The sequence below is a fragment of the Eriocheir sinensis genome, chromosome 15 (assembly GCF_024679095.1).
Source record: "Eriocheir sinensis breed Jianghai 21 chromosome 15, ASM2467909v1, whole genome shotgun sequence".
NCBI classification, from domain to species: domain Eukaryota; kingdom Metazoa; phylum Arthropoda; class Malacostraca; order Decapoda; family Varunidae; genus Eriocheir; species Eriocheir sinensis.
The window spans coordinates 16008224-16035493 of NC_066523.1; the positions used below are offsets into that span (position 1 = coordinate 16008224).

The 27270-nt window shown below is 36.5% G+C and overlaps 1 protein-coding gene across 3 annotated transcripts; it reads left to right on the top strand.

Annotated features, from left to right (window-relative positions):
- Window positions 1-666: 666 nt before the first annotated feature.
- On the top strand, window positions 667-26595 carry LOC126998960 (neuroplastin-like). Of its 3 annotated transcripts, XM_050861252.1 has the most exons (10): window positions 667-799; window positions 5093-5251; window positions 7356-7394; window positions 15712-15817; window positions 19612-19781; window positions 20211-20321; window positions 20513-20698; window positions 23420-23555; window positions 23831-23872; window positions 25654-26595. In XM_050861252.1, exons 1-10 carry the CDS (start codon window positions 748-750, stop codon window positions 25655-25657), a joined length of 1005 nt encoding a protein of 334 aa, XP_050717209.1. In that variant the 5' UTR covers window positions 667-747; the 3' UTR covers window positions 25658-26595. The 3 variants fall into 3 exon arrangements, with proteins under 3 accessions (XP_050717209.1, XP_050717208.1, XP_050717210.1); XM_050861251.1 differs by lacking the exon at window positions 23831-23872 and having other exon boundaries at window positions 670-799; XM_050861253.1 differs by lacking the exon at window positions 5093-5251 and having other exon boundaries at window positions 671-799.
- The last annotated feature ends 675 nt before the right edge of the window (window positions 26596-27270 follow it).

A 27270-nucleotide genomic window follows, 5' to 3' on the forward strand; every position in this document is an offset into this window, starting at 1 on the left:
ATGAATGAATTGGGTCACCGTCATGTATAGAAAGACTGGATATGGTTAAATAGACACATATATACCTGAAGTATTAATTCATGTTAGCTGTGGTGTATTTCCTCTGTGTAAATAATACTGAACACAGATCAGCAACACAAGGCTCTGGTTCCCCGAGTGCCCGCCGTGCCAGGTGGGGCTGGCCTCCTGGCACGGTGCCATGCACTGATACCCGTCAAATGTCTTGCGTTTGTTTCATCCCTATGAGTGAAGAACGGGAAAACATGGAAAGTAACGCTGTTAGTATAAATTATGAAGGAATAATTATTTTGCCTCGGCACTATGATTATAAGGGTGTTCAGTGAAGGTGACCTGTGCGTAACTTTTGTTTGTTTATTTGGGGGGCTGTCCCGTGCGTAGGGCTATTTATTTCTTTAAAAAAAACGAGCGGTTATTACTTGTTTATATGCATGCGAATGATAACTGTGGTTCAGTTTGAAGTTTCTATAGACACTAATTAAGATGTATTATTTGGTATTCATTCTAATATGAGTCTACTCCTACTACTCGTTCTCCATTGATGAACAATCCACTCTTTCCTCCAGTGTTTCTCTAGGATCTATCTGGTTGGATAGTATCATTTCCATTTTCTTTATTGTGCAATGACAGCATTCCATCGACCCGCAGCCTGGTGGTGGTGCATCAGTGCCAGCCGCAGCAGACGACACACAGCCTTCCTCCGCCACAGGCACTCCCAGGCAGGCCGCGATGAGGGGGATTTATATTATACTGCTCCTGGGCTTCCTGGGGACTTGTAGGGGTGAGTATCAGCAGCCAAATACATCCATATAAAACAATACTCTTTATCCTGTAATTTATCCAAGGCGTCTTAAAGAAAAAAGTGACTACAGGCTCCGTGAAGGCCAGGCATTTTGTGGGAGTGTTAGTCATGGACGCAGTGTTTGTGTGTTTGTCCTCCTGTCCATGCACTACCTTTAATGTTGGGGATATACATGATTCTTGATTCTTCTACACGTTTAGTAGTTATATAGTAGCAGGTGGAGGTCCTTGGTTCGCACAATGCTTGCCAAAAAATAGGTTACCTCAAAGCTGCACGGCTTTATGTGTCATCCTATTCCAGTGATAGATAACCAGAGGAAACTGCTATTGCGTTACTCAAGATACTAGGACCGTAACAATTTCTCAAGGTTTTTTTTATACTTTATGAATCGGTTCTAGATTACTACTAAATTTGTTGAGGCTAGTTCACACATTAGGCAGTCCGTCAGTAATGATTAGTTCAAAATAAAGTCAAAAGTTGGGTCTTACTCTAAGAATGATATGGGGATATTTAGATGATCTGTGCATCTCCCCACAGGGTTATTTCTTATAGGCTTCATCTCATTATTAGCTCAGTTTGTAGTGCCTGATCTGTTCTTATTGTCTAGAATATTAAGGTACCAAAAGTATAAATAACAAAACTAAGTGATGGCTGGTGTACCCAGTAGAACATGGAAAGGATATAGGTGCCATGCACAACCTGTCAAGTTCAAGCTTGGGCTGAGCTCTGGAGGACCAACAAACCACACCGCACTCTCCTGTTACTACTGAAAGACTGACTTTTGCTTAAATGACATCCTCTTGTGCAGTGATGGGGTGCGGAAAGAAATGGAACAAGTTCCCGATAAGTCATTCTATAGACTACCAGTTGTGGACAAGATACAGGGACTGAAAGGAGAGAAAATAACACGAGAAAGCTGAGGGCAGTGGCGGCTAACCTGTCGACACGTTTGCCAGCTACTTGACAGGTTGGCCAGCCACTGCCCTCAGCGATCTCACATTAATTTCTCTCCTTTCAGTCCCTGTATCTTGTCCACAGCTGGTAGTCTGTAGAATTACTTATCAGGGAATTTGTTCTGTTTATTTCCACACCCCATCACTAGATAAAAGGATGGCATTTAGGCAAAAGTCGGTCTTTCGGTATCAACGGAGGAGTGCGGTGTGGTTTGTTGATCCCCCAGAGCTCGGCTTAAAGAACATAACCCCATTGTGATGTGTGAACAATTACTCTTGTGCATGACACCTATAGCAACAAAAAAAAATAGTGACATTATAAGAGAGTAAGATTAAAAGATTTATTTCCTCCGGTGTAGTAGTAGCAGCATATAAACTTCTGAAACATCAATACCTTAAAAAAAGAAAAAAATGACCACCTCATTGGCTGTGATATGATTGATTGAGGAATAAATCTAAGCCCAGGAAAAAAGTGTCCATTCATCTGGTTTACTCACTTGGCTGGCCCATTCGTTCTCTATAGCATGACAAGAAAATATAGCAAAAAGTTGGGTGGACCAAGAAACTGCTGGCACGCCAGCCCACAAGTTGATAAATCATAGTGGGACAGCTGTGTGTAAAAGTCCATGTAAAAGTCGGCTCCCTAATCCTTGGCTGAAGAAAAAAAATGTTCCAAAAACTTGACTATTTCATAAGTATATACCAGTAAGTTATGTCTACAGTGGTAAGGGTAGTGAGTAGCAACTCATTAATGTCTAATGTCAGAGGTAGCTACATCAGGTCCATCTCTGTATTCAGTAACATAAGCTTGTGACGTAGGTGGATAGCATAGGAACTGAAGAAGTATGATGAGTGATGCTGTGCATGAATTTTTATGATCAGGGAAGAAAGTGAGGTGGTTAGGGAAGGAGGGATGTAATCTTATGAAAGAGGAGGAATAGGATTGCCCACCAACATAGCTTCAGATGATGGGCAGGCACAGAGCTCTTAGAATTGATAGATGAATTGCTGGGAATTGTCTTGCATCTGACCACTTTACAATAGTAGCAAAAGTAGGTAGAGCTAAATGGGAATTAAAAAAGAATAGGAAGTAGGAAAATGAGAGGATCGAATTGGAGAGGGAGATTGTGTAACCATGCAAATGTGTTGAAGAGTATAAGAAAAAGCATCATCCTTTCTGTATAGGACAAAGATCTAGATCTTCAGGTCGCTTGTGCTCCTTGTCTCCCCTTATTGCTGTAAGACATGGACACCAAATAATGACTTGAAGAGGCAATTTGACGCCTTTGGTAATAAGTGTCTCTCCAGAATAATTGGGCATTTGCTAGAATCTTGTGTCAAATTGTCAAATACTTTATAAGACTGAATTGGTAAAGTTGGGTCATATGCTATAGCTGTGTGTAACTGTGATGTTTATCTATGTCGCTTTTGCCCTTGAGCCTGTGGTGGGTAAGAACCCATTACCCCTGAGACACAGAGCTGGTATGACATCTGGGTTACTGCAGTTACCTTCTCCAGGTTTCCCCAAGTACTCAAATACTAACCAGCCCAAAAGGATGGGTGAACTACACGCAGACTGCCAGGGCTGAGATTTGAACCTGGACCTGTAGATTCATAGCTAGGAATACAAACTGCTGCACCACAGAGGTGAATGAGGCTGAACTGAGGCCTACCATTACCTACCGTACATAGTTTGTGAATGCCAGCTCCTGCTGTATGGGCATGTGACACATTATCCAGAAGCCTACCTTTCTCACTGAGTTATTTCTGTGAGAGACAATCCTAAGTAGTGGAAGCCAAGTGGATGACCACAAAATTTGAGCAAGCCAAGTGCTATGAGGTATACTTGGAATGGGAAGGGGACTTGTATAAGTCTTGCTCAGTAGAATCTGGGTATAGCATCATTGGATGGGCAAGGCAATGTGACCTCCTCATGTATTCTCCTATTGGCTGATTGATTATCCTTCCAACTTTATCAGATCCATTAGACATGGGATGTGAAATGTCGTACACCAATTACAAATATGGGCAGTGGATATGAGCTCAATAAGAGATTCATGTAGTGTGTCTAGATGGGGTGAAAAAAGTAATGAAAGTATGTGTGAGGATTTTGTCAGATGTATAACATTAAGGGAAGAGATTGTTGAGCAGTTGAATAGGAGAAAAGTTGTACTCTGAGATGGTATCTATATGTGATCAGTGGAAGATGTGAAGGGAGTGTAGAGGGCAGGATTAAGGGAAAGAATGTGAAGGGGAGACAGCTAGTGAAATGGATCAATAGACTAGACAGATATTAGGGAGAGCATTGGCAGGTAAATGGTTGAATGTGTGAATTGACAAATATTGGGGAGAGAGTTGGCAGACAAGTGGTTGAATGTGCTGAGAGGGAATACTGAATGGAACAAGAAAAGTTGGAGACACTTCTTCCATGGCCAACTCCTTGGGGAAAGTTCCCATGAGGGGACAAGGCATCAGAGACATAGATAGATAGATGGATGTCTTGTATCTACTTGAACAAACAATAATGGAAAAAAATCATATAAAGGAGATGGGGTATGCTAATAGTCTGAAGACATACCCAAATTAAATGGTGAAACAACATGGAGGATCTTTCTTACTGTCATCATGTCTGAATATTTTGTATATTTTGTAACCGTTCCCTAAAGGATCACATAAGTTCCTCTCAGAAAATTAACACTAGAAAATATACAGAGAAGTCTTGCAATATATGTCTGAATGTGAGATGTCCATTAATTGATTAGTCAAGTAGCAGTATATGGGGTGCTATAACTCAGTTGGTATTGACTAGCTACTGAGTTTGATGCCATCCATATCCCAAGGTTTTCTCCAGGTTTCTGTCCAGCTTCTAGACCCACTCAACCTTGAGGGGTACCTGATTAATCATAAATAGAGAGAATTAAGGTGGCAGAGAAAGGGATTTATCATCTTAATACCATTGGCCTTGCACATAGGTGATGCTACTCACTTGTTCCATATCCTCTTGAGACTATTGAACAGTGCCTTTACCTCTACAAGTTACACTGAACATAAACCATTATTTCTCCTGCATTTAGCTTTTAAGTAGAGTATTAGTCTCACTGTCTCTTTTTTATCTAACATTTTACAAGGGTGTGATGACATTTTGGCTGTTTCCTATAAGTATTTCATTTTTTTAGTAAAATGACTTGATGCCCCATACTATAAGCCATTTTATAATGTATATGATTATGTATTAGTTTTTTCATTTAAAAGTAATGAAAAATTTCAGGTTCAGTTTCAAATTATACTTTTAGTAAGATCTGTGTTGTGACCACTGCAGGACAGAATTTTGGAGCATCAGCAGGGGTGGATGTGGTATGGGTTGATGACCTTAGTCAAGATGACTTTGGCACAAGCTTCATAGTGACGGGTGGGCATGTTCATCCTGATGAATCTATGTATAGTGATATACAAACCACCACCCCAGCCCCAGTGAGGGGTGAGTTTAAGAAGTGCCTGCCCCTTGCTCCTGTGCTCCTACTCACAGTCTGGAGTCTTGAGGACATTAGAGAACTGTGATGTTGAAATAACCTCCCCACTTTACAAAAGTAACAAAAAAACAAAAAAAATCTAATGGTAGTATTTAAAGAAGTGTTTTATAAGTACCTGCATTTGAAACACCAAATGAATGAAGCATTTTCATGACCTATTTAAATAGTATAGCCATCTTTTTAAGGTTATCAATCAGTAACAAAGTTGTATGAAGCCATACAGTCATTTGAAGTGTAAAAGAAAATCTCAGATTGCATATTGCTGAGTTGTTATTTTATGCAAAATGCTGCATTGATAGACACCTGCACCACTCCCTTCACCCAGTCCTGGTTTGAATAACATGAATGAATCTTAGTGTTTTTCAAGAAGTCATGAAACACTCCAGTTTTACTGTGAATTTTATTGTATGATTTTGAAGTAGCTAATCTGAAATGTTCCACTTAAATTGTGTGTTAACATACTGCATGTAAAGTTTGAACTGGCATGACTAAAGTAAAAGCTCGCTCAACTAAAATTTAGTGGAGCTTGTTGAAGCTCAAAGAACTGGTTCCTGAAATTCTCATGAATTACATGATCGTATTTGTCACAGTAAATTGTTGAGCAATATTTTGTTTTGAATTCTGAATGAGTGCAATATATAGATTATTCTCTAATAAATTGCAAAAGTCAGCAGGGTGGGTGCTTAGGTGACATTTTCATACTTTGAAAGGCAACACAGAAAAGCCTACCAAACACTGACTGATTGGAGGGGGCCAGTATCTTTTTATTACCCTTATCCTTCAGCTCCTCACAGCAGTAGGAAAATTATGGCTTGGACACAGGATTATTCTAAGCATACGTTTGGTCAGCTCACCCTGTGATGCCCTCCTTTTTTTTTTTTTTTTTTTTTGTTTTTTTTATTAGCATTTTGATCAGAATTATAAAACACCTGTACACTGCTGCTGTGGAGTCTTAGCATTGAGGGTTTAGCTTTAGTGAGTAAATTGTTTTCAGCATGGTTTAATAATTTTTGTTACTATCAGTTTTACCCTCTGCAAATTCAGACATCAGTTTTAAGCCACACTTTCATGTGTGCATTGCTGGAGACAGACTAGTTTAACAGCATTGCAGCTAACTGTATTACTTATGTATTTGCAGATTGCATCCACGGTTACTTTCTCTTTCAAAACAGTATAAGCATATTTTCTGAATATCATTCAGACACGATTTGTTGCATACACTTATCTGTTATGAAGTTAGTGCCAGACTGATACCATTAGTGCTACCAAACACAATGAATTTCTTAACCATGGCCATGAATTTCTTGCTATTTGGGAAAAAATATATTGGTCTTTGTAGCATGCCAAGTCATGGAACTGCTGGATACACCAACCGGAGCAACTGATGTCTATTGTGTATCATAGACACTTTGATGAAAGATTTGTCTGCACCCAAGGCATTTTGTTGTAATATCTTGCTCCTTGTTAGGATAGCTAACATATGGCATATTTAAAGATTTGAAAAAAAAGACAATAGATCCATTTAAACTTTAAGAAAGTAATGTGACCCTTTTTTTATATATGTTCACCTATAGCGTCGGTAGGCTTTCTTCAAGGGCCTGGTGGTTGGTCCAAGCCTGTCATGGCACAAACGATTTTTATAGTGGCGCCATTTATTCTTGGCTCATTTTTTATTCACTTGAACGGTTTTTTCTAGAGTCCGGGTTGATGGGTGGTCTTCAATACAGCATGTCGGTAGTCTTAGGCCACTTGGTGGTGACTGAAAAATCCCAGGTGGTAGCGTGGGGATTCGAACCCGCGTCATCCAACATGTGGTGAATGCAGGGCCTGCACGCTAACCACTCAGCCACCACCTACACTGTTCATTATATGGCAAAATATCAAGACAATGAAAAAAATACATTGTACTATAAACTTGGCTCAAAATCTTAGTCCATGACATTTTTCAACAGCAACAAATATTATGTAACCTTTTGCAAAAGTTAATGTCATATACTGTATTTAAGTAAATATGCAACAAATGCCCAAACTGATGACTTTTTTCTTTACCAGGTTCTGGTGCCACACACGGTACAGATACGGAGGGGGAAGGTGAGTCGGAGAGTCCCATTGTTAATTACACAGGCCAGCACTTTGTATCAGAGAAACAGAGTTTCTACATCCAGTGCAACCTCACTCTCTTCAACCAGCTCAAGTGGACTCACAATGGCAAACCCATTATAGCAGGGGAGGGGGGGTAAGGGATCTTTTCTTTGTCAATTATTGATTAAGCTACAGCTCATTTTAACATTACTATGCTGTAGAGCATCTATTTGTAACTGGCTAATGTGTTCTATACTGCAAGTAAGCATAGTAAGTTAAATAACTCCATGTAGCCTCACTATACTATAAGAAACTCACTTATCCATCTGTTTGATGCTGGTATTTATTGTTTATTAGCCATTTATGACTTAAGAGTTGAATGAAGACTATTATGTTTTGTTCAATCAAGTATGTGCAATGCATTCAACATTAAGCTTGGTTTTATTCTTTTAAGCTAAATGTTGTTTAGTGCACCCCAGCTTTTTATTTTTATTTTTATGGATAGACACAGCTGAATGCAGCTTCAACAAAGACCAAAATAATTAAAGAAAAACTATTGAACACGAGAAAAAAATTGTTACAATACTTGTATTGCTAAAAAAGAAGAAAAGAAGTGGACCTGCATGATTCACAAGGTTAACGCCACCAGGGAAGCTGCTTTACTGACCTTGCAATGTAGCATTTAACAACAGTGAATCATTAAATAACCTAATGGATTGCAGTGTCATGTGCTGCTGTGGACTTATGCAAGAATATACACCTTTATTGATACCTGTGGAGATACTATGGAGAATACGCCTTCACATGATTTTATTTATTTATTATTTATTTATTATTATTATTATTATTATTATTATTATTATTATTATTATTGTTATTATTATTATTTATTTATTTATTTATTTATTTTATTTATTTATTTATTTATTTATTTATTTTTTTTTTTGCGAAGGCAGCTTAAAGGCAAAACAGAAAGAAAGGGAAGACAAATGCTATAATTCTGCTCCCACAAATAGAAGACAGGAAGAGATTCTTAAAAAAGAGGATCAGATTCAGGAGAGGTATCTATACTTTCCTCTTGAAAGAGTTCATCATAGGCAGGGGAAAATACACACAAAGGAAGGGTATTCCAGAGTTTACCACCAAAAAGGATGAAAGAATGCATAACTGCATTATGAATATGAATAGCATAGGGGTGAGCTAAAGTAGAAAATTGTATTCAGTGAGGCTGCACCAGTGGTAGAGGCATGCACTAATTATGTTTAAAAGAGCAGTTAGCATGAAAATATCAATAGAAAATAGAGAGGGAAGCAATATTGCAGTGGAATTTAAGAGAGTGAAGACAGTGAGTAACAGTAGGGGAGCTGTCCAAAAAAGCTGCGGGGGTTGAATTCCCAGACACGTAAAAGAGTAGATAAGGTCTATATAGCATTTAGTTCTGGGAGGAGGAAAAGAACTGGTGGAGCAGTACAGAACCTCTAACCTTCAGGAAGCTGATTTAGCAAGAGATGAGATATGAAGTCTTCACTTGAGATTTTGAGTTAAGGATAGACTAAGAATGTTTAATGTAGAAGAGGGGGACGGCTGTTTGTTCTCACAGAATAAGGAATAGATGTCTGGAAGGTTGTAAAAAGTAATCAGATGGAAAAATTAACTTTTTGAGGTATTGAAGGGCACCAAGTTCTTTCTGCCTTATTCAGAAATAATAGGAAGCTTAAGCAGTGAATCATTCTGTAGCATCCATCTTTTAGTTGTGTATTTGCTGCAGTGAGGGTCTTTTGGTGAAAAAATGAGAAGTAATGCAGTCATTGGCATAAGGGTGGATAGAACAGTTTGTTTTGGAAGGATCTGTAGTGAACAGTAAAAAAAGTTGAATATAGAATAGATCACTGCTGGACACCATATTACAGGCTTGAGGATAGAACAGCAACTGTCTACCACAGCAGAAATAGATTGATTTGAATTGAAACTGGAGATGAAAGTGAAAAGAGAGGGAAAGAATCCATAGGGAAGTAGTTTGGATAATATATATATATATATATATATATATATATATATAGATATATATATATATATATATATATATATATATATATATACTAAATCATTATTGAGACAGACAGACAAACAGTAAGGGACAGACAGGCAGATATTGTGTATAATTCAAAATTAAATATAATTACCACACATACAGCTTTGTATGCACATTGCCATAAGGGGTACAGTAGGAACTTTATTTTTCATGATTAATTGGGGCTTCAAAATTGTCACCAAAATTATGTTAAAAAGTATAACTGGTTCTGAGCCCAAACTACCTTTGAATGTTAATTGATATAAAAATTAAGTTTGTACACTTTTTTCTATGTGAAAATAATAATAAGTGTCATTTATAAAAAAAAATTGGTAAATATTCAACACTTAGTGCAACACTATGCTGCCACAAGGACTCTGGTGCTTTTGTAGGTCACTGATTTGATTATTAGAGTAAATATATTCTATACTGAATTAGTATAATTGTTATCTCATAATGGAGTATGCAGTTTGGAATAATATCATGCACCTCAATTGAAAGATTTAATAGGAAAAAGAATCCCATTACATAATTAATAATTCAAAAGAATAGAGCTCTATAGAAGTTGGGAATAGAAATAAATTAATGTAAAACTGATTAAGCAAACTCAAGTGTCTTGTGCCCTGAGAGACTAATATTTAATACAACAATGTAGCTGATTTGGACTTGGAAAGATAGCCAAAATTAGATCAAGATTCAATAGAATTTAAACTTTGTCACACTTAATACCATTTCCAAAATGGTGCAGCACCAAACCAAATACCACCAGAATTGAGATCCTAGTGTACCCACCTCAAGATTAAGCGATTGAGCTGTCTAGATGGCATTAGTGCATTATGTAGGCTATTCCTTCTTGTAGTTCCTAAGTGAGTGCTGCTTTGTAGAGGATAGTATATATCTTACTTGAACAGTTGATCAGTTAAATAGCTAGCTATAGAAGAAAAACAGCTTTCCAATATATTTATTCAAATTTAGTGTAACATACATGTATAACTAAAAAAAAATATGCATTAGACTGAATGATTAGAGGTTTGTTTAATAATAATAATCAGTCATATGATAAAATTAATGCTTGGAAGTTGTTTCCACGAAAATATTTTTAAAACTGTTCTGGTAAAATTCTTATTATATGCAACAAGTCTGTGATCTAAATGAGCTGTGACTGACATATATACTGCCTTGTCCATGTCTTTGCCATGCATCTCCCTCAGCTCCTTTATGTGACCTTCGCTGAATTTTATGGAAGTCAGTGAAGTCTTAATTTTCAAACAGTGGTAAACCCATTGGTGAAAAGTGACATGTATTTTGATTTGTACATTTGTTACATCCTTGGTCACTTGCTTCACAAACATTAATGACCCTCTTAGAAATTATAATGAATCTTTAATTAAGGACACCTTTATGAAGAGTAACTATTATTTTCAGAAGTTAGTCACATGGCTAATGAAAAATAGAACTTTTACAGGGTAGTGACATGCATATGTCCTTCATGATTTTTATCCTAGCCTATCGTGACCTTCAAAGGCTCTAAACTGAAGTCTCTCCAAATGTTACATCAGTATTACCTCTTGCAAAACCAGGTATTCGATTGAAGAAGTCGGGAGTCCTCAAGGGTTCATAGGGAGTCGCTTATCTGTGGAAAATGCTCATATATACCACGCAGGGGAGTACAAGTGCACAGCCTTCAGTCAGCGATCGCACACAGTTTATGTTCTCAGTGGTAAGGTTCCCAGGCAGAGTTTGCAGTACACGCCATTGGCTGCCACCCTCTACCAGACCTTAACTCTTATTCTACCAGGCCAGACCCCTTCCTGTCAGACTGGCTTATTTTATCCCCGTGTTAATGCAGTGTAATACATTCTTGAGCCATGTGTTGTAGTTTTATTTTTTGGGGTGTGGTTGCATTTTTTCTATAATCATAGAATCCAAAGTAATTGTGTGCAGTATGCCAGACTTTCCTAAAGCTTTTTCTTCACTAATATTGCATTAAGTTCTTCATTTAACAGTTATTCTAATCTTTGCACACACTAATATGGGAGTTTGTTGCTAAAACTCACTGAATGGCATAGGTTGATTAAATGCATATATTCATTCATTTGCTTTTATGAGAATGAATGAATATCTCAATAATCATTTCACACTAGGATTAAGGGGGCCGCCCGGGCGAAAAACGAAGAAAACCGGTCAAAAATGAAAAACTGAGAAAAAAATTCCTCAGCTGCGTATGCCCTTTGAGAATCTAATTATGAAATGTTTCATTAAAATTCACATTACTTTTTTTCTTAAGGGCGTATAATGGACCCCCCCTGCATCAAAGCGATGCGTTCAGGGGCTCACTCAGAATGCAAATGAAAGCTTCCATTCAAAGATCTGGAAGAAATGTCAAAAAGTCAAGTTTGCTGGACCAATTTGTTTCCCAAATCACCATCCTTTGCCATAATTTTGGATATAACAAAGTAAATTTCTTGCAACATCAGCTACTCACTTGAAATTCAAGAAAAAGATACTAAAAGGAAAAGCATGAGGAAGAAGAAGAGATCCAAGAACATCAAAGAGAAGAAGAAACAGGAGACATATGCTCCATGAGCATTCTGAAACAAACCTGGCAACAATGAGTAGCTTGGCAACTATGAAACACCTCCTTTGTGCTAATACAAAGTGGGGGGGGGGTGACCAGGAGCCTTACAGACATAATATTTTATGCCTGGACATCAAAATATATGACTGATCATGAAGATATATTTTTTTTATATATCATTACAAATAAATGAAAGGATAAATGCCATGATATCACTTCGCTATGTTTGAATGTTACACATTCAAAACTTAACCTGGCCGTATCTCAAAATGTAAGATATGTACCTTTGCACTTCAATTTCTCCATAATTTTTCAACTGATTTCAATGCAACCAACACCAAAACCATGCCTAGACTTGTAAGAATCAAACTATAGTGAGTTTTTTCTCGTATATGATGTGACTGAATTATGGTGTATTTATGTCTGAATTTTTAAGGGGAAATTATGACCATGAAAGTTTGAAAATTTATGTTCTGCAAACTAATGATTATTGATACAATATTTCACTATACTTTCATTGGCCTAAACATGGTTCTTGTACTATAGTAATTGTTTCCATGTAGAGCAGTTATTATAATAGAAATAGCCTTTTAAAAAAAACTTCAAATTTTCCAAAAATGGTCATTGGTAAAAAATGGAAAGGTGATACTTTTTTTTCTTCTAAATCTTATGCGTAGTGTGTCCTTTACATCTGGTATATAAATCATGACAATAACCCATTGAATAAAGAAAAAGGGTAAAAAAACGGCCGGCCCCCTTAAAGTCAGACAGGATTAAGTGATGTTATCATGACCTATTAGCACCTACATAGATGGAATTAGAAGGAAAGTTAAACACCAGAAAAATCACAGGGAGGTGTAAAGATGAGAGAAGATGCCTGTGTATGTGAACTAGGAATATGCAGATAGTGGAAACTGAGTTTGAATAAGCTGTATATGACATGGTAGAAGTTTTGTGAATGTGTGTGTACAGAAGTATTAGATTCAGGTCATGTTAGCGAAAAGTGAAGGAGGTTCAAATTGCAGTGTCAGGTAACTATGAGAAAGCCATGAAAGATGTGGAGAAGTTTCATTATCAAGCTAATCTTTGAAAGTCGTGATATATAGAATAGAATTAGGTGTAGAGGAAAAAAGGGATTTTCATGAAGAGATACTGGTGTTAGGGGAATGATACATATGAATGAATGATTGGCTTGAGTGCACTCTCACTAATAGTCTTGAGGTACCCATAAAATTGGTAGAAATCAGCTATTATGTTCACCTCAAGATAGCTCTCATCATTTTTAGGTTTGTAGAAGAAAACTGCATAGAGCTTTATTTACCTTCATACAACCAATGTGTACCTATGTTCTATAATGTACAGGGATATTTAATTATGATTTTAAGGGAAGTACACAATCCATGTCTGGAACTGTAGTGAATATAAAACCTTTTCATGGCATTTCAAATGCTTGTCAACTTTATTTTGCTTGTAACAAATAGTGTTTTAGCTGGGTTTAGTTGGTAAGAAATGCTTTACAAGGAAATTGTTTAATATGTTAGAATGTTGCATCCAGGGTCTGATTTAGTAAAGTCACATTTCTTCAGTAAATGGATTTTACATGATTATATAACAATAACTGGAGCAGGAAGAGGGTGAGGATTGCATTTCTGATTGGTATACTGACCTTTAGATAAACCACTTATAAATGATGAATGGTAAGTGTTTTAATATATTCCCCCCCTTTAATTACAGAATAATTAACACAAATGGTATATGTGCCACTATGTTCACACCATTTCAGCTAGTATGCATATCTGGAAAGAAACCAGCATTTAGGAATAGTACTTACCTGAGAAAAATAAAGTACCAAATTAAAGTCAAATTATGAATCCTTATTTTGACTCATATTTATATGTAGCTACACGAATACTCAATTTTTCAACTTACTTACTTTTCCTGATTTGAATGAGGATGGGAATTTTGTATATAAATTAGTGATTTTACCCTAATTGCTTGAATCATCTGCACCTCATGAATGAAGCACTTGAGTGATGTGTGGAGTGTAGTCTGTCTCATTTGCCCTGCACCTGACACCCTCATCCACTTCATGCCTACTGCTCTCTCTATTACTTGACAGTGCTAGCCATTGTTCTATATTATGCTTTACTAAGAAAGCTGGTATGGAATGTAAGGAAGCATTCCGCATCTCTCTCTCTCTCTCTCTCTCTCTCTCTCTCTCTCTCTCTCTCTCTCTCTCTCTCTCTCTCTCTCTCTCTCTCTCTCTCTCTCTCTCTCTCTCTCTCTCTCTCTCTCTCTCTCTCTCTCTCTCTCTCTCTCTCTCTCTCTCTCTCTTTTTTTTTTTACATATTAGGATAACCTCATTTTACTAAGACACATCCACACAATCACTTCTCTAATGCATTTTCTCTCATCACACAACATCTTTGGTACATGTTTTATCCTCTTTCACCATCCCATTTTGTCAGTTCACATGCTCATCTCCACATCATACAATCTATCTGTAGTGTCTTATTTCACTATGATTCTGAATAAGTCAGGGTTGGTGAAATTATTTTTAATCCTTTTTGTCTTAATGCTCACTCGTCTTCAGCCCCATGACCCTTCCATTTTCCTTCCATTCCTTGCTGTTACTTGTCTCTCCTTCTATAATCTCATCTTTATGTAAAATTCTTTCTCCCTACATACAACTAAGCTCAGGCAAAATGCCTTTCAGTTCTCTACATGTACCATACTTTGTAAAATTGATAGCTATAACTTGCAAAGTAAGTGTTGCTCACAGTACTTTTTTATCAGCATAGTTGCATGTTATATTTATTTATTCATTTATAATAGTTTTAGTGGCAAAGGCTTATTTGTGTAATAAGGGAAAAAAATTCTGACTGAACCATATATTCTCATGCAAAAGTTAAACTTTTAATGATTTTTTTATGCCAAGTGTAAGGGGTCAACCCTTACATGGGTTTTACTTTCCTTGGGAGTTATATTTATTCTTCAATTGAATATTATTGCCTTGGGAGGCAACTCCTAAATGAGATTAACTTTGACACAAGTATATGTGGTATATTAACCAATTTCAGCATTGTAGACTGATGCATCTTTGTTAACACACAGTATTCCTTTCTTTTTATTTTGGAGTGATTTTGCCACTACATTTTCCTAGACCAGGGCCACTCAACTATTATGTGCAAAGGTACAGTAATACAAGTTCAAATGTATGCAGAGATCTGGATGAATACTTTAACGGATCCCAGGGTCCAGGAGTAGAAAAAATATAATTAAATAACATGAATGTACTGGTGATGATTCGTGCAAATGTGTTTCCTTGACTGACTGTAGGCCCAACAGACAGTCGAGGAAAGACACTTGCAGGAATTCATAACTAGGACCTTCATGTTATTTAATTATAACTTCTAATCCTAGATTCTGGGGTCCAGCTACAACATTCAGAAGGTATGGATTCGGACCGCGGGCCACCAGTTGAGTAGCCCTGGTCTAGGCAGTAGACATAAGCATGTGTTATTTTATTTATATATGTTCACTTATTATTTTTCTATCAAGAAGGCTTATTTAAGTTATTAGATCAATAATTAGGAGGATAGTTCCTCAATCAACAGGTCCAGTGCTGAGTGTGGTCCATCTCCTATGCCTGTCACACATACTCCCTTCTCTTTCAGCTGACTTACTTGCAAATGATTCTCTCCACCGGGTCTTCCCAGGCCACTTCTTCAAACTGTCCTGCAACATGACCAATGATGACAACACTAGCTTCACACTGGACTGGTGAGTCAGTCATTGTTGTGTGAAAGTGTTCTCACTGGAGTGGAAATTGCCACAAATACCAAAATATGCTCATGTAATCCAAATTATACACATAGAGTGAGCATTGGTCAAGTTTTGGAGGTAGGCTTTTACATGGATAATACTATTTAGAGGCTAAAGTTTATGCCTCTGATGGGGGTACTCTACTGTTACTTAAAACTGACCTCTACACAAATATATATATATATATATATATATATATATATATATATATATATATATATATATATATATATATATATATATATATATATATATATATATATATATATATATATATATATATATATATATATATATATATATATATATATATATATATATATATATATATATATATATATATATATATATATATATATATATATATATATATATATATATATATATATATATATATATATATATATATATATATATATATATATATATATATATATATATATATATACAGTACAACCCTTATAACTCAGCACTGTATAACTCGGAATTTGATATAACTGTTAGTCAATGCTAGATGATAGATCTTTATAATGTTGCTAAATTGGCATCACTACTCAAGTGTAAGTCATCCTCGGCTTCACCCTCAGTTGCCTGCATGTCTTACGTGTATGCGTTCTACTGTGTGTGTGTGTGCTCAGATTTTATAAGTTAAATAATTGTCAAATCATGGTATAAGGAGGCATGGCCAAGGTCGAGGGGAAGGAAAAAAGACTAACGACCTTCCTGACTCTTTCCTGTAAGCCTGCCTCCGACATGAGATTGGGGGTAAAGGGTTTGATGATACTCAAGGGACCATCCAGGTAGGCTATAGCCGCACCCTCACTTATAGCCTCAGGTATTCAGTACCAGCTACAGCCAGATTTGACGTGACTCGCAATGACTCACCTCTCTCACTCTCATTAAAAATACTATAACATTAGTATTTTTCATCATAATAATTGTTTAGCTATGACTATTTTCGTATCATTAATATTTCGTTCATATGTTAGAGATGAATAGGTAGAGAGAGAGAGAGAGAGAGAGAGAGAGAGAGAATGTGGCGATTCTATATTGTTTTTTGTGTTTCGTTCCTTTTTTTCATGAGTCCCTTCTTGCTTTCAGTTATTGTTTTCCTGGCTTTATCTGACACTGTTTTATTTTGTTCGTTCTTTCTCTACGTATTTTCTTTTATTTATCCCTCCATCTTCACCTTCTCCCTACTTTTTCTTTAAATTCTCTCTCTCTCTCTCTCTCTCTCTCTCTCTTTTTTTCCAGGGGGTCAAAATTGTGTCAAACCTCAAATTCTCACATCAATGCATCAATGCAGCAAATAAAGGGAACAGAATGTTGGGCTTCATTAATAGTAACTTTTTATTCAAGAATAAAGATGTAATACTTCTGCTCTACAATAGTTTAGTCAGACCTCACTTGGAATATGCGGTACAGTTTTGGTCTCCCCACCATGCAAAGGACATTGCTAAATTAGGTGTTCAGCGTCAGGCAACAAAAATTATCCCTTCCTTGCGCAACAAATCCTACGAAGAAAGGCTTTCCACCCTTAACATGTTCTCTCTTGAGAAACGTCGCCTCCGAGGAAAACTGATTGAATGTTTTAAAATACATAATGGTTTCACGAATGTAGACAGAACAAAATTGTTTATGATCGATGACACTTTGCGAACGAGGAACAATGGCATAAAACTCAAATGTAGACAAGTGAATTCAGACTGCACCAAAGTTTTCTTCACCAACGTTGTAGTGCGAGAATGGAATAAGCTCCCACCTTCAGTGGTCCAGTGTAACACGATTGACTCCTTTAAAAACAAGCTTGACTGTCACTTCCTTGAACTTAATATTAACTAGAGTAGAAATGCAACATTTTGGAGCCATCTGATTAATGTAGAATCCCTTAGGTTTAAGGACAGACCACCTAGTCTGGACCATGGGGTCTGTGTGGTCTGATTTTCTATGTAAATCTATGTAAATATCTTATATGTGTGTAATTCACCATGGCCTGATCATGAGTGGACTCGCTTTTGCCAGCAGGTACCCTAACAACGTGAGCAAGTACTCATTATTCTCGATTTCTGGGTACTGCCAGGACCTCACACACCACACATACCATCCCCCTTGCTCAAGGGGGGACAGTAACTACTCTTAGTCAACAGAAAGAATCCAGCCTGAGTGAGGCTCAAACCGCCGCCTGTTTGGCCGTGAAGCCTTGCAGCGCGGCGCTCTAACTGATTGAGCTACCGTGTGTATTTACCTAGTTTTACCTAGTTGTGAAATACAGGAAAAAAGCCGTACTAGGAGACACACAGTCTCCTCGTCAAGTCCGTTCCTTGTTGTTATGGTTCTGTATGAAAAACTGTATTTCTTGCGTCTCTCCTACAGTCGCTCTTCTTCAATTTCTTACTATTCCCTCTTGTCACACTCTTGACACGTACCACTAAGTCTTCCTTGTCCAATTTCTCCAATCCCTCTTGTATCCTGTATAATGCTATTAGGTCCCCTCTCTCTCTTCTTCTTTCCAGTGTTGTTAGTCCCAATTTCTCCAGTCTTTCTTCATAAGTATGTTCTCTCAGAGTTTCCAGTAGTTTGGTCACTGCTCTCTGTATTCTTTCCAACTTTCTAATTTCTTTCTTCAACCTAGGTGACCACACTAATGCTTCATATTCCAGTCTTGGACGTATCATCGATGTTATTAGTTTTTTCACCATTTCTTCATGTAGATATGTAAATGCTGCTTTTATGTTTCTAAGAAGAGTGTATGTTTCCCCAGTTATCTGGTTTATATGCTTTCCAAAGGATAACTCGTCTGTTATTGCCACTCCCAGATCTTTTTCCTCTGTTTTTTCATGATTGTTTCATTACTCAGAGAGTAGTTCCCCGATATTCGTCTACTGCTCTTACCAAACTCCATCACACTACACTTGTTTGTACTGAATGTCATTTCCCATTTGCGTAACCATTCTTTTGTGTGTTTGTGTGTGTGTGTGTTTGTGTGTGTGTGTGGTGAGAAAATAGCTCCCAGGACAGCTGAGCATCTCATTAGTCCAGCCCTGGGTAATTCCTAGGCCGATAAGGGAATCACCCCCTCGCTTTCTACTTTCCTTCCTATGCATGCAACAGACACAAGGAGGAAACTGACCGCACTGATTTTTAGGCCTTGTTCTGCCCGCCCCGTGAGGGCAATTAGGAACTCTCTCCTAGAACCATATTATTATTATGTATTTTTTCATTTTAACATCAATGGTAACAGTAACAGCGATACATTCTTGATGGATTAATCAAGATAACGGTATCGACATTAACATTTAGGTTAACGATAAAATGGTTAACAATGTTAAGATTCTGATTAATAATGCCCACCACTGTATAGTATATGGTCCCTTCTTGATGACCTGGTCATTGTTTGAACACAGAGGATTGATAAGTTGAAAAATGGTAGATTTTCATTGTTGGTGAAGAATATTATAATATTTCACTTAGTATTTTGTCTAGTACAGTATCCATTTATTTTTATATGACATTTGAGATTTTGAGTGTGCATCATCCATGCTACAGCCTAGACCTACTGAGTAGAGGAAGTTGGCCATACCTTGTATAAATTTGTTACCAGCTTGGGAGTGGACAGTGCATCCATATATTGTAAATCTGTCTTCTGACTAACAGCTCATTTGTGTTTATATATTCAAACTTTTGAAAACAGCCTCCCCATCAAATACTGATAATCTCCATTGCCAAATAATTGACTCCCTTCTATTTTTCAGGTACAAGAATGATACAAAGTTAGAGAGCAATGATCATCTCAAGATCATCTCAGCCAATTCCTCTCTGGTCATCAGTAGTCCTAAGAAAGAAGATGCTGGTTTTTATAGGTGTCAGACAAGGTCGGGCATTCCTAAAGACAACCCTGTCGTCAAGAACTTCACTGTCATATGTAAGTGTTTTCTTTAGCTTGCTGTTGTTCAATAAACCTTGGCAGGCATATGGAGCTGAGCTTGTATGTATTTATAGTAACTTGAATGCCATAGGTATATTTTTTTCTTTTCTTTTTTATTCGCCTGCTGTGACCCAGTGTATTTAGGCAGGAACATGCAGCTGAATTTGTTGCTGTATGGAATTTAAATGAGTAAATTAGTGGTGTCTTAACATATTAGGAATTTTCAGTGGAGTATCCTCAAAATATGACTCCTCTTATTATTTAAATTCCAAGCCAGCTAGCTTGCAGAATATTAGGAATAGGGTTATTATGATAATGTAAATGTATAAAAAGCATAACAAACTAAAAGAAAAATCCATGTTGGGTACCTACTTGTTTGTGTAAAGGAGAACAGAAATGGTGTTTATGTTTTCCTCTCATTTTCAGACTTTGAAATCAGGAAGATGCCAAAGTCATTGATTATCACCAACCAAGAGCAACTTTCCCTTGAATGCCCTGTGGATGGGAGGCCCTACCCTAAAGTTGTCTGGAGGAAAGGTGAGTTCATACCAACAAGAAATGCAATTCATTTTCCTCTCATTCTTATCACAATTTTACCACAAATAAGTGACTTGACAGTATGAAGCCTCATGAAAACCTGAAAACAAAGGGAGTTTGTTGTGAGAATACTGCAGTGTACCTTTTCCGTTTTGTCACCATTGTTATAACAAAGTCATTTTATCCCGCAGACTCAGCTCTCGTCACAGAACTGAAGGTCAATGACACCCGGTACAGCTTGGCCCCCAATGATAATGAGGTTCCTGACACAAAGCTCATCATCAGCAAAGTTGATAGCAGTGACCGTGGCAATTACACCTGCAATGTAACAACCCACACTGGTAGTTTTGAAGTCTTCACCTTTGTCAGAGTTAAAGGTAAGAAAAAGAAATTATAATGATGCTTAGTTAACTTGAATGTCTTGAATAATTAGGTAAATCATTTATATATATTATATTACATATCTCCCCTTTCTCAGCAGTGGCCAGAGTAGGGGTAGCATCCCTGTCAGATGTCACCTCGGATCAGTCTCCGTCATCCCTCTCTGTCTGCATATGCTTCATTTTCCTCCACTTCTACCAAAGACTCTCCCAACTTCTCTAACACCTTTCCCTCACCCTGTACCTTTTCCTCGACCTTCCTGTCAGCTGCCTGTCTTCAGAGCACCAATCCAAACATTTTCTTGGGTATTCAGTGTTTTCAATTCTCTTTTTGACATGTCCGAATGAACCGAGTCCAGCCTTTTCCACCAATGAAAGAATGGACTCCAGAAGCAGGCTCCTCAGGATTTCCTCGTTCTTCAGTCTTTCTCTCTTGGTCAATCCTCTGATTAGTGTCAATACCCTTGATTATGCTTCCTGCTTTTGACTCGGTTTTTGTGCTAAGAGACCAAAATTCTCATCCATGTTGAAATGAATCTCACTATTATAGTATATTTTATGTGCTTTCTATTTTTGCTTTTTTTTCTCTTTCAAAGTGGGATATATCCCACACATTATTGTTATATTTTGTTTGTATGTGACAATTTCTTCTTTCTGTTCATTTTTGCTGTGAATTTTACACAAAGTACCCATAATTGTCCACCATTTCTAGTTAATGGGCTCTTTCACTTATCTCTACATCTTTTCTCCCTCTATCCACTTGCATCACCTTTGTCTTTGTATGGTAAATTTTCATCCCTCTCTTCTTCAACTCCTCATCCCACCTCGTAATTGCTTTGCTTAATATTCCACATTTTCCATAGTTATTGCCACATCATCACTGTATGCAAGATCTCTGTTTCCTCATCATTGTCTACACTATTCTTTATATACAGATCCATGTACTATATATTCTTTTATAAAGCAAAAGGCTATGAATCTGAATAGTGGCAGACCTGCATCTGTGCCAATTAATAAAGTTTTCAGACTATCAGATGGCACCCTTAACAACCATAAATATGCACACGTGTATTGAGTAATATCAAACACAAGTATGGATTGTTCATTTCCTTACCTTGAATGTGTAGAACTTCAACTTTCTGTGTACTTGTTACTCTGTTTTAATTTTATTACTGAATGACAACAACTTTCTTTTGTTAGCACTTTTCACCATACATAATGGGTGTTCTAAAGCAAGGCTCAGCAACCTGTAATGTAAGGAGAACAAAATTTATTGTTTCATAAAAAACACTGCTATTAGGGTTGGATCGCAAAAATTTGGGTCTCAAGCCAAAATAAGAAATAAGAAAATAGTAATGGATTTACAGAAATCATAAGGATTCGAAAATCCTTTACCCTTTCAACTCCAAGAGATTTTGAAGTTAAATGGAAAAAATCTGTTGTTGCTTGAATAGTGCTATAGGATTCCCTCATTTCAAAGGGCTAAATACTTACTAAGAATCAGGAACCACAAAGCATATTGAAAGAGCTGCATGGAGCTCTGATGCTGCAGGTTGCCATCTTCTGCCCTCAAGCACTGTAAAAAAGACATAAAACATGGCATTCCTGCCCCTTTGTTTTCACAAGGCAGACAGATTTGGTGCTGAAACAAATTAGTAACCATGCATTATTTTGGGGGTCATTAGTACTTTCTGCTATCCAGTATGCAGACCATTACTTATTTACTTTTTTTTTTTCACAGCACTCCAGAATTCAGAAACTTTTTTTCTGCCATCTAAAATTTGGAGTTTGATTTTTGGATTATGATTTTTAGCTTTCCAAATTGTATTGTTCTGGTTTCTGAACCATTTTTGTGTGTGTGTGTGTGTGTGTGTGTGTGTGTGTATATATATATATATATATATATATATATATATATATATATATATATATATATATATATATATATATATATATATATATATATATATATATATATATATATATATATATATACTTTTTTTATGTGTGTGCTTTATTTTGGTTATTTGTTTCTTTCTTGTTGTTGTTTTTCTTTCTTTTAGATTTTAATTTTCTGACTTTCATAAGTTTAGGCTATTGGGTTTTTCGAACCATAATTTCTGGGCTTCAAAACCTCACCCAAATGGAATTGTTAACCAATGGAATTAAAATTTGCAGGCCTTTACTTTGTATCCATTGGTAGTGACTTATTACTTTGAAGAGAAATACCTTACATTCAGTATGCAGTTGCTGCATGTACACACTTCATAGACGCCCCCCCCCAAAAAAAAAAAAATTAAATAAAGTAACATTTTATTTTGCATTAAGCTTTAAAAGCTTGTGTAGTTATGATCAAGTTGCATGTAGCTCAGTTTAGCAGCCTGCTAATCTCAGCCACTCAGTTGAACCCTGATCTAGTTGGTTTTGGTTCAGTTTCACAGCCTCACTCCATAATAAGCTGATTTGGGCTAGTACTAATATGAAGGGAATGAATCATTGGAACTTTGACGATGTGATAATAAGTGCTTTCATCCATGTTAAAGACCCCCCCATTTATACCATGCATGTTCAATTGAAGCCATGGATCTCCAGCCCTTGACTCAACTAATTTTCCATTACCCTTTATCTATTACTTTTTCTTTCTTTATCTGATTCCTTCCCTCTCTTCATTTAACTCAGCTCGTTACAGTTTCATTACTAATCCAACCCTTCCTTCAGACATCTATGCAGCACTATGGCCCTTCCTTGGCATCGTGGTGGAGGTGCTCCTCCTCGGAATCATCATATTCATCTTTGAGAAGCGCCGTGCCAAGGCAGAATTTGAAGAGTCAGACACTGACCAGGGGAATGACCAGTGAGTGTTGGTTAGCCTCCTCCTCCATGTGTCTGTCTCTGTTTGTCTGTTTGCTTTCCATGTGAGAACACATCCAGTATGTCTGTGATAGCAGCAGTTTGTGCATAGCTATTGTTTTGTTTGTTAGTACTGTTCTTTTTATTTTCCTAGATTTGACTTGTTTATGTACACCTTCATTTGTTGCTGAGGTAAAGAAGCAGGAAAAAATGAGGCTTAGTCTTGAAAATCCCATCATGGTAATGGGACTTTATACCGAGAGTTTGCATCCTTTACAGGAAAAACACCGATCACCACAAGGATTCTGTCCGGCAGCGAAAGTAAGTAGAAAGCTGCGAATAACAATTAATTTTGTTTTTTGCCTCATGAAACAGGCAGAAAAGATATTAGGCATTTGCAGTGAAGATATCTGATTTATAATTTTTCCTTTTAAACAGATATTAACGCACAATGATGCTACAGAAACAGGGAAGCTGTTACATGATTAGTAGGAGATTAAACCATATCAACTAGGATTCATCAGTATGGATAGAAATGTCAGCACCATTGATGTTTCTGAAGGAGAAAGTGGTTGTGAATTAGTGGCATAATACATCACTGTAAAGTTTTTTGCATTACTTAATACTATCTCATTAAAAATATGTTCCAATGAGCTAATGTTAGTCAAACTTATTTTATTTCTTATCTTCTAGTCTTACTTTTCACTCGGCCTTAACTGGTGTACTGCTTTTCCTCTGACATGTTTTTGGCTTTCTTTGATGAATAACAGGCTACAGAGTTATTGAGCTTATTTGTGACTGTTCAGAACATTTTTTATACCTAGGAGTTTCTTTTTGCTTGGTTATGTGTTGTTCTAGTTGCAGAAGTGTTTGGTCCTCTGAGGTTTTGATGGTCAGTTGCTTTTAGAGTTTTGTGCCCTATGTATTAATGTGTATTGCCCGTTTACCTTAGACTTGTGTATCAGTGTAACTACTACTTGTATGTTGACATTTTGGGAAGTTTGTGGATGGGTGAAGTTAACAAAAACATATATAATAAATTTTATGCAGTGATATATATAAGTAATCATTTTTATACTAGTTTGTTGAATAAGCTCATGATTGTGGTTCAAGATCTTGTACCTAATATTCATCTTAGAACTTCATAGTTGTGTATAGAATCAAGGTTTCCATGCTATTACAATAGAGAACAAAGCTTTGAACTAAGGATATACACCAAGAGTCCTGAAAATGTTTTTTTTTTTTTTTTTTTTTTTTTTTTTAGTTGAGTTAGAATAGGTGTTAGGTCTGGCTGTATAAGTAGTTTTTCATTGTCTTTGTAGCAGACTAGCAGGTCCATTGTACCAGGTGGAAATAGTGCCTTTTATTTTATTTATTTATTTAGTATTATTATTTTTTTCAAATGTAGTTATATTTGTTAGAGTGAATAGACAAGCACTGACAAACAGGAGGAGAGTGATAATATAATTCTAGGTATTGACATTTGCCTAATTTATTAAAATAACAAAACTTATGCCTTGCTTAGACTGTTACAAAATATAGCATGAAATTATTGATATTGTAGGTATCTACTTGTAATAGTTGACTTGATAGTAATGTTTTGTTTTGCTGGTAATAGATATTTAAAACCATTATCTAAAAGTTATATATGTGTTAAAAAGGAATATATAATCTTATATTGTAAATGATTTTCCTTGAGACGTGTAACTTAATATTTAAAACTAAACATGCATTTTGTGTATGTATGGGTGGGTGTGCCTGTGTGAGTGCATGCTTGCGTGCATATGTGTGTGGGTGCGTGCTTGTGTTAAAATTATTTTAATCTTATACCATAGTTAATTTTCCTTGAAACATATTCAAATTAATATTTAAAACTAAATATGCATTTTATTTGTGTGTGTGTGTGTGTGTGCGTGTGTGCGTGTGTGCAAGTGGGTGGGTGGGTGCGTGCGTGTATGTGTGCGAGTAGGTGGGTGGGGTGTGTGTGTCTTTGTATGCATGTGTATGTAATGTGGATGTAATGGCCATTTCTTAAGCATGTCTATTAATTACATTTACCTAAATTTGAATGGTTGGTCTTATGCATTTATTAAAACCCACAGATAATGAATGTCAAATTGAAAGAAGAGTTGGTTTCTGCCTGAATCACAGTTGGCTGGCCAGGTTTCTCCTTTGGTGGCAGGTTAGCCACATAACAATGAGGTGAGGATGACTTCCTCTGCCTCACCCTGTTCATTGGGAACAGTTTTGAGTGCTGTCTTGTAGCTTCAGTTCCTCTGACTCACCACTCAAACAAATCTAATTTCAAGGTATCTAGATCTGGTAATGTTGCTCTGTGGTTAAGTTAGCTGTAAGAAAGTTATTTAATAACTGGGCCATTTCATGGTTGATTGAAACATAGTCATCCTGGTTGTTAGCTAAAAAATAAAGTTGTTTTTTCAAATAATTATTGATATTAATCCATTTAAAATTCATTTAAAAATTGTTGTAGTTAAAAAAAATGCATTTATCTTGAAAAACTATTTAATTACAAGAGTGAAGTTTATTATAAAAAAAAAAAAATTTCACATTGTTTTAATTGCTGGTAAAAAGAAATTATTGTTTTAAGTCATGAATTCATTTTATTAATATTAAGTTAATGTAGTGAGGAAAAAGGGCACATACTGATGGATGTGTGCACCTGTAGACCCCTTCAGTTACTGAAGGAAACATTATGAGAATAATAGTAATGATCATCACTATCAAAATCACTTCATGTATTGTAGCCAAAGTGGGAAGTCAAAATAATCTCTTATTAAAAGTAGATTAAAGTATTGCAATGAAAAATTCAGGATGCGTTACACTTAGTTTTTTACCTCACCAAAGTGATGGAAATACTGTCATCAGCTTCTACCTGTTAACTACTTCCAGATACATTAAAGGCTTAATTGTGTCCTGCTATGCTTTCTTGAAAAACAGCACTTGACAAATGCTAGGAATCAATGACAAGGAAAAATGTCACAAAAAATGAAAACAAATCCTGTAAACCTAACCAACTCCGTGAACAGCAGAGTGCAAAGAGGGTTTCATTTGTATTAGCAAGACTGTTGTTCATATTTCAAAACCAGTGTTGTTAACAAAAATTATCCAGTGCTGCTCGAGTCATGTGAAAAGTGTGTAAATGAGCTCCAACTTTGGGGAGAAGGTCATTAAATATTGTATTTGTGGTATAATTCTCAAGCAAAATGTTTCAATTTGATGTTTTGTGTTTCTCAAAATTAATTGGAAACAATATCTTGATCATGCATGCCCACAATGCATCACAGAAGTTAACAAATATGTCGCACTCATTACACTGCTTTAACTCACTGTAGATACAAAACTTTTTCCTATAAAATATGTTTTTTAGCTGAAATAGGCTTTTCACATAAATTCAAATTCCACGTACTGAGTGTGCCTAACTCACCATTCCCCAAACGTAACAGACTCAAACCATTGACGCTACAGCCCCACTTTAACAATGATGTCACAATCACAGCTTGACTTTCTACTGTACAATGCACTACCTATTGAACGTTGTTGAAACGTGAAAAGGGACATAAACCCAGCTTGTCTTTGCTATACCCAGATTATAAACTCAGGCCCTCTTTGTTGTGAGCCAAGGGTCAAACAACTGGTCATCATGTTCGGAAATTTTTGGTGGTCAAAGGTTCTTCCCTTGTGTCAGTCTCAGGCAAATT

What these genes read in the sequence shown, in the direction of transcription:
- LOC126998960 (XM_050861252.1), top strand. Translation starts at nt 748, where the DNA reads ATGAGGGGGATTTATATTATACTGCTCCTGGGCTTCCTGGGGACTTGT. An exon ending in CACCCCAGCCCCAGTGAGGG is followed by an intron (nt 5,252 to 7,355) that starts GTGAGTTTAAGA and finishes TTTCTTTACCAG; the next exon opens with GTTCTGGTGCCACACACGGT. An exon ending in TACAGATACGGAGGGGGAAG is followed by an intron (nt 7,395 to 15,711) that starts GTGAGTCGGAGA and finishes CTTCTCTTTCAG; the next exon opens with CTGACTTACTTGCAAATGAT.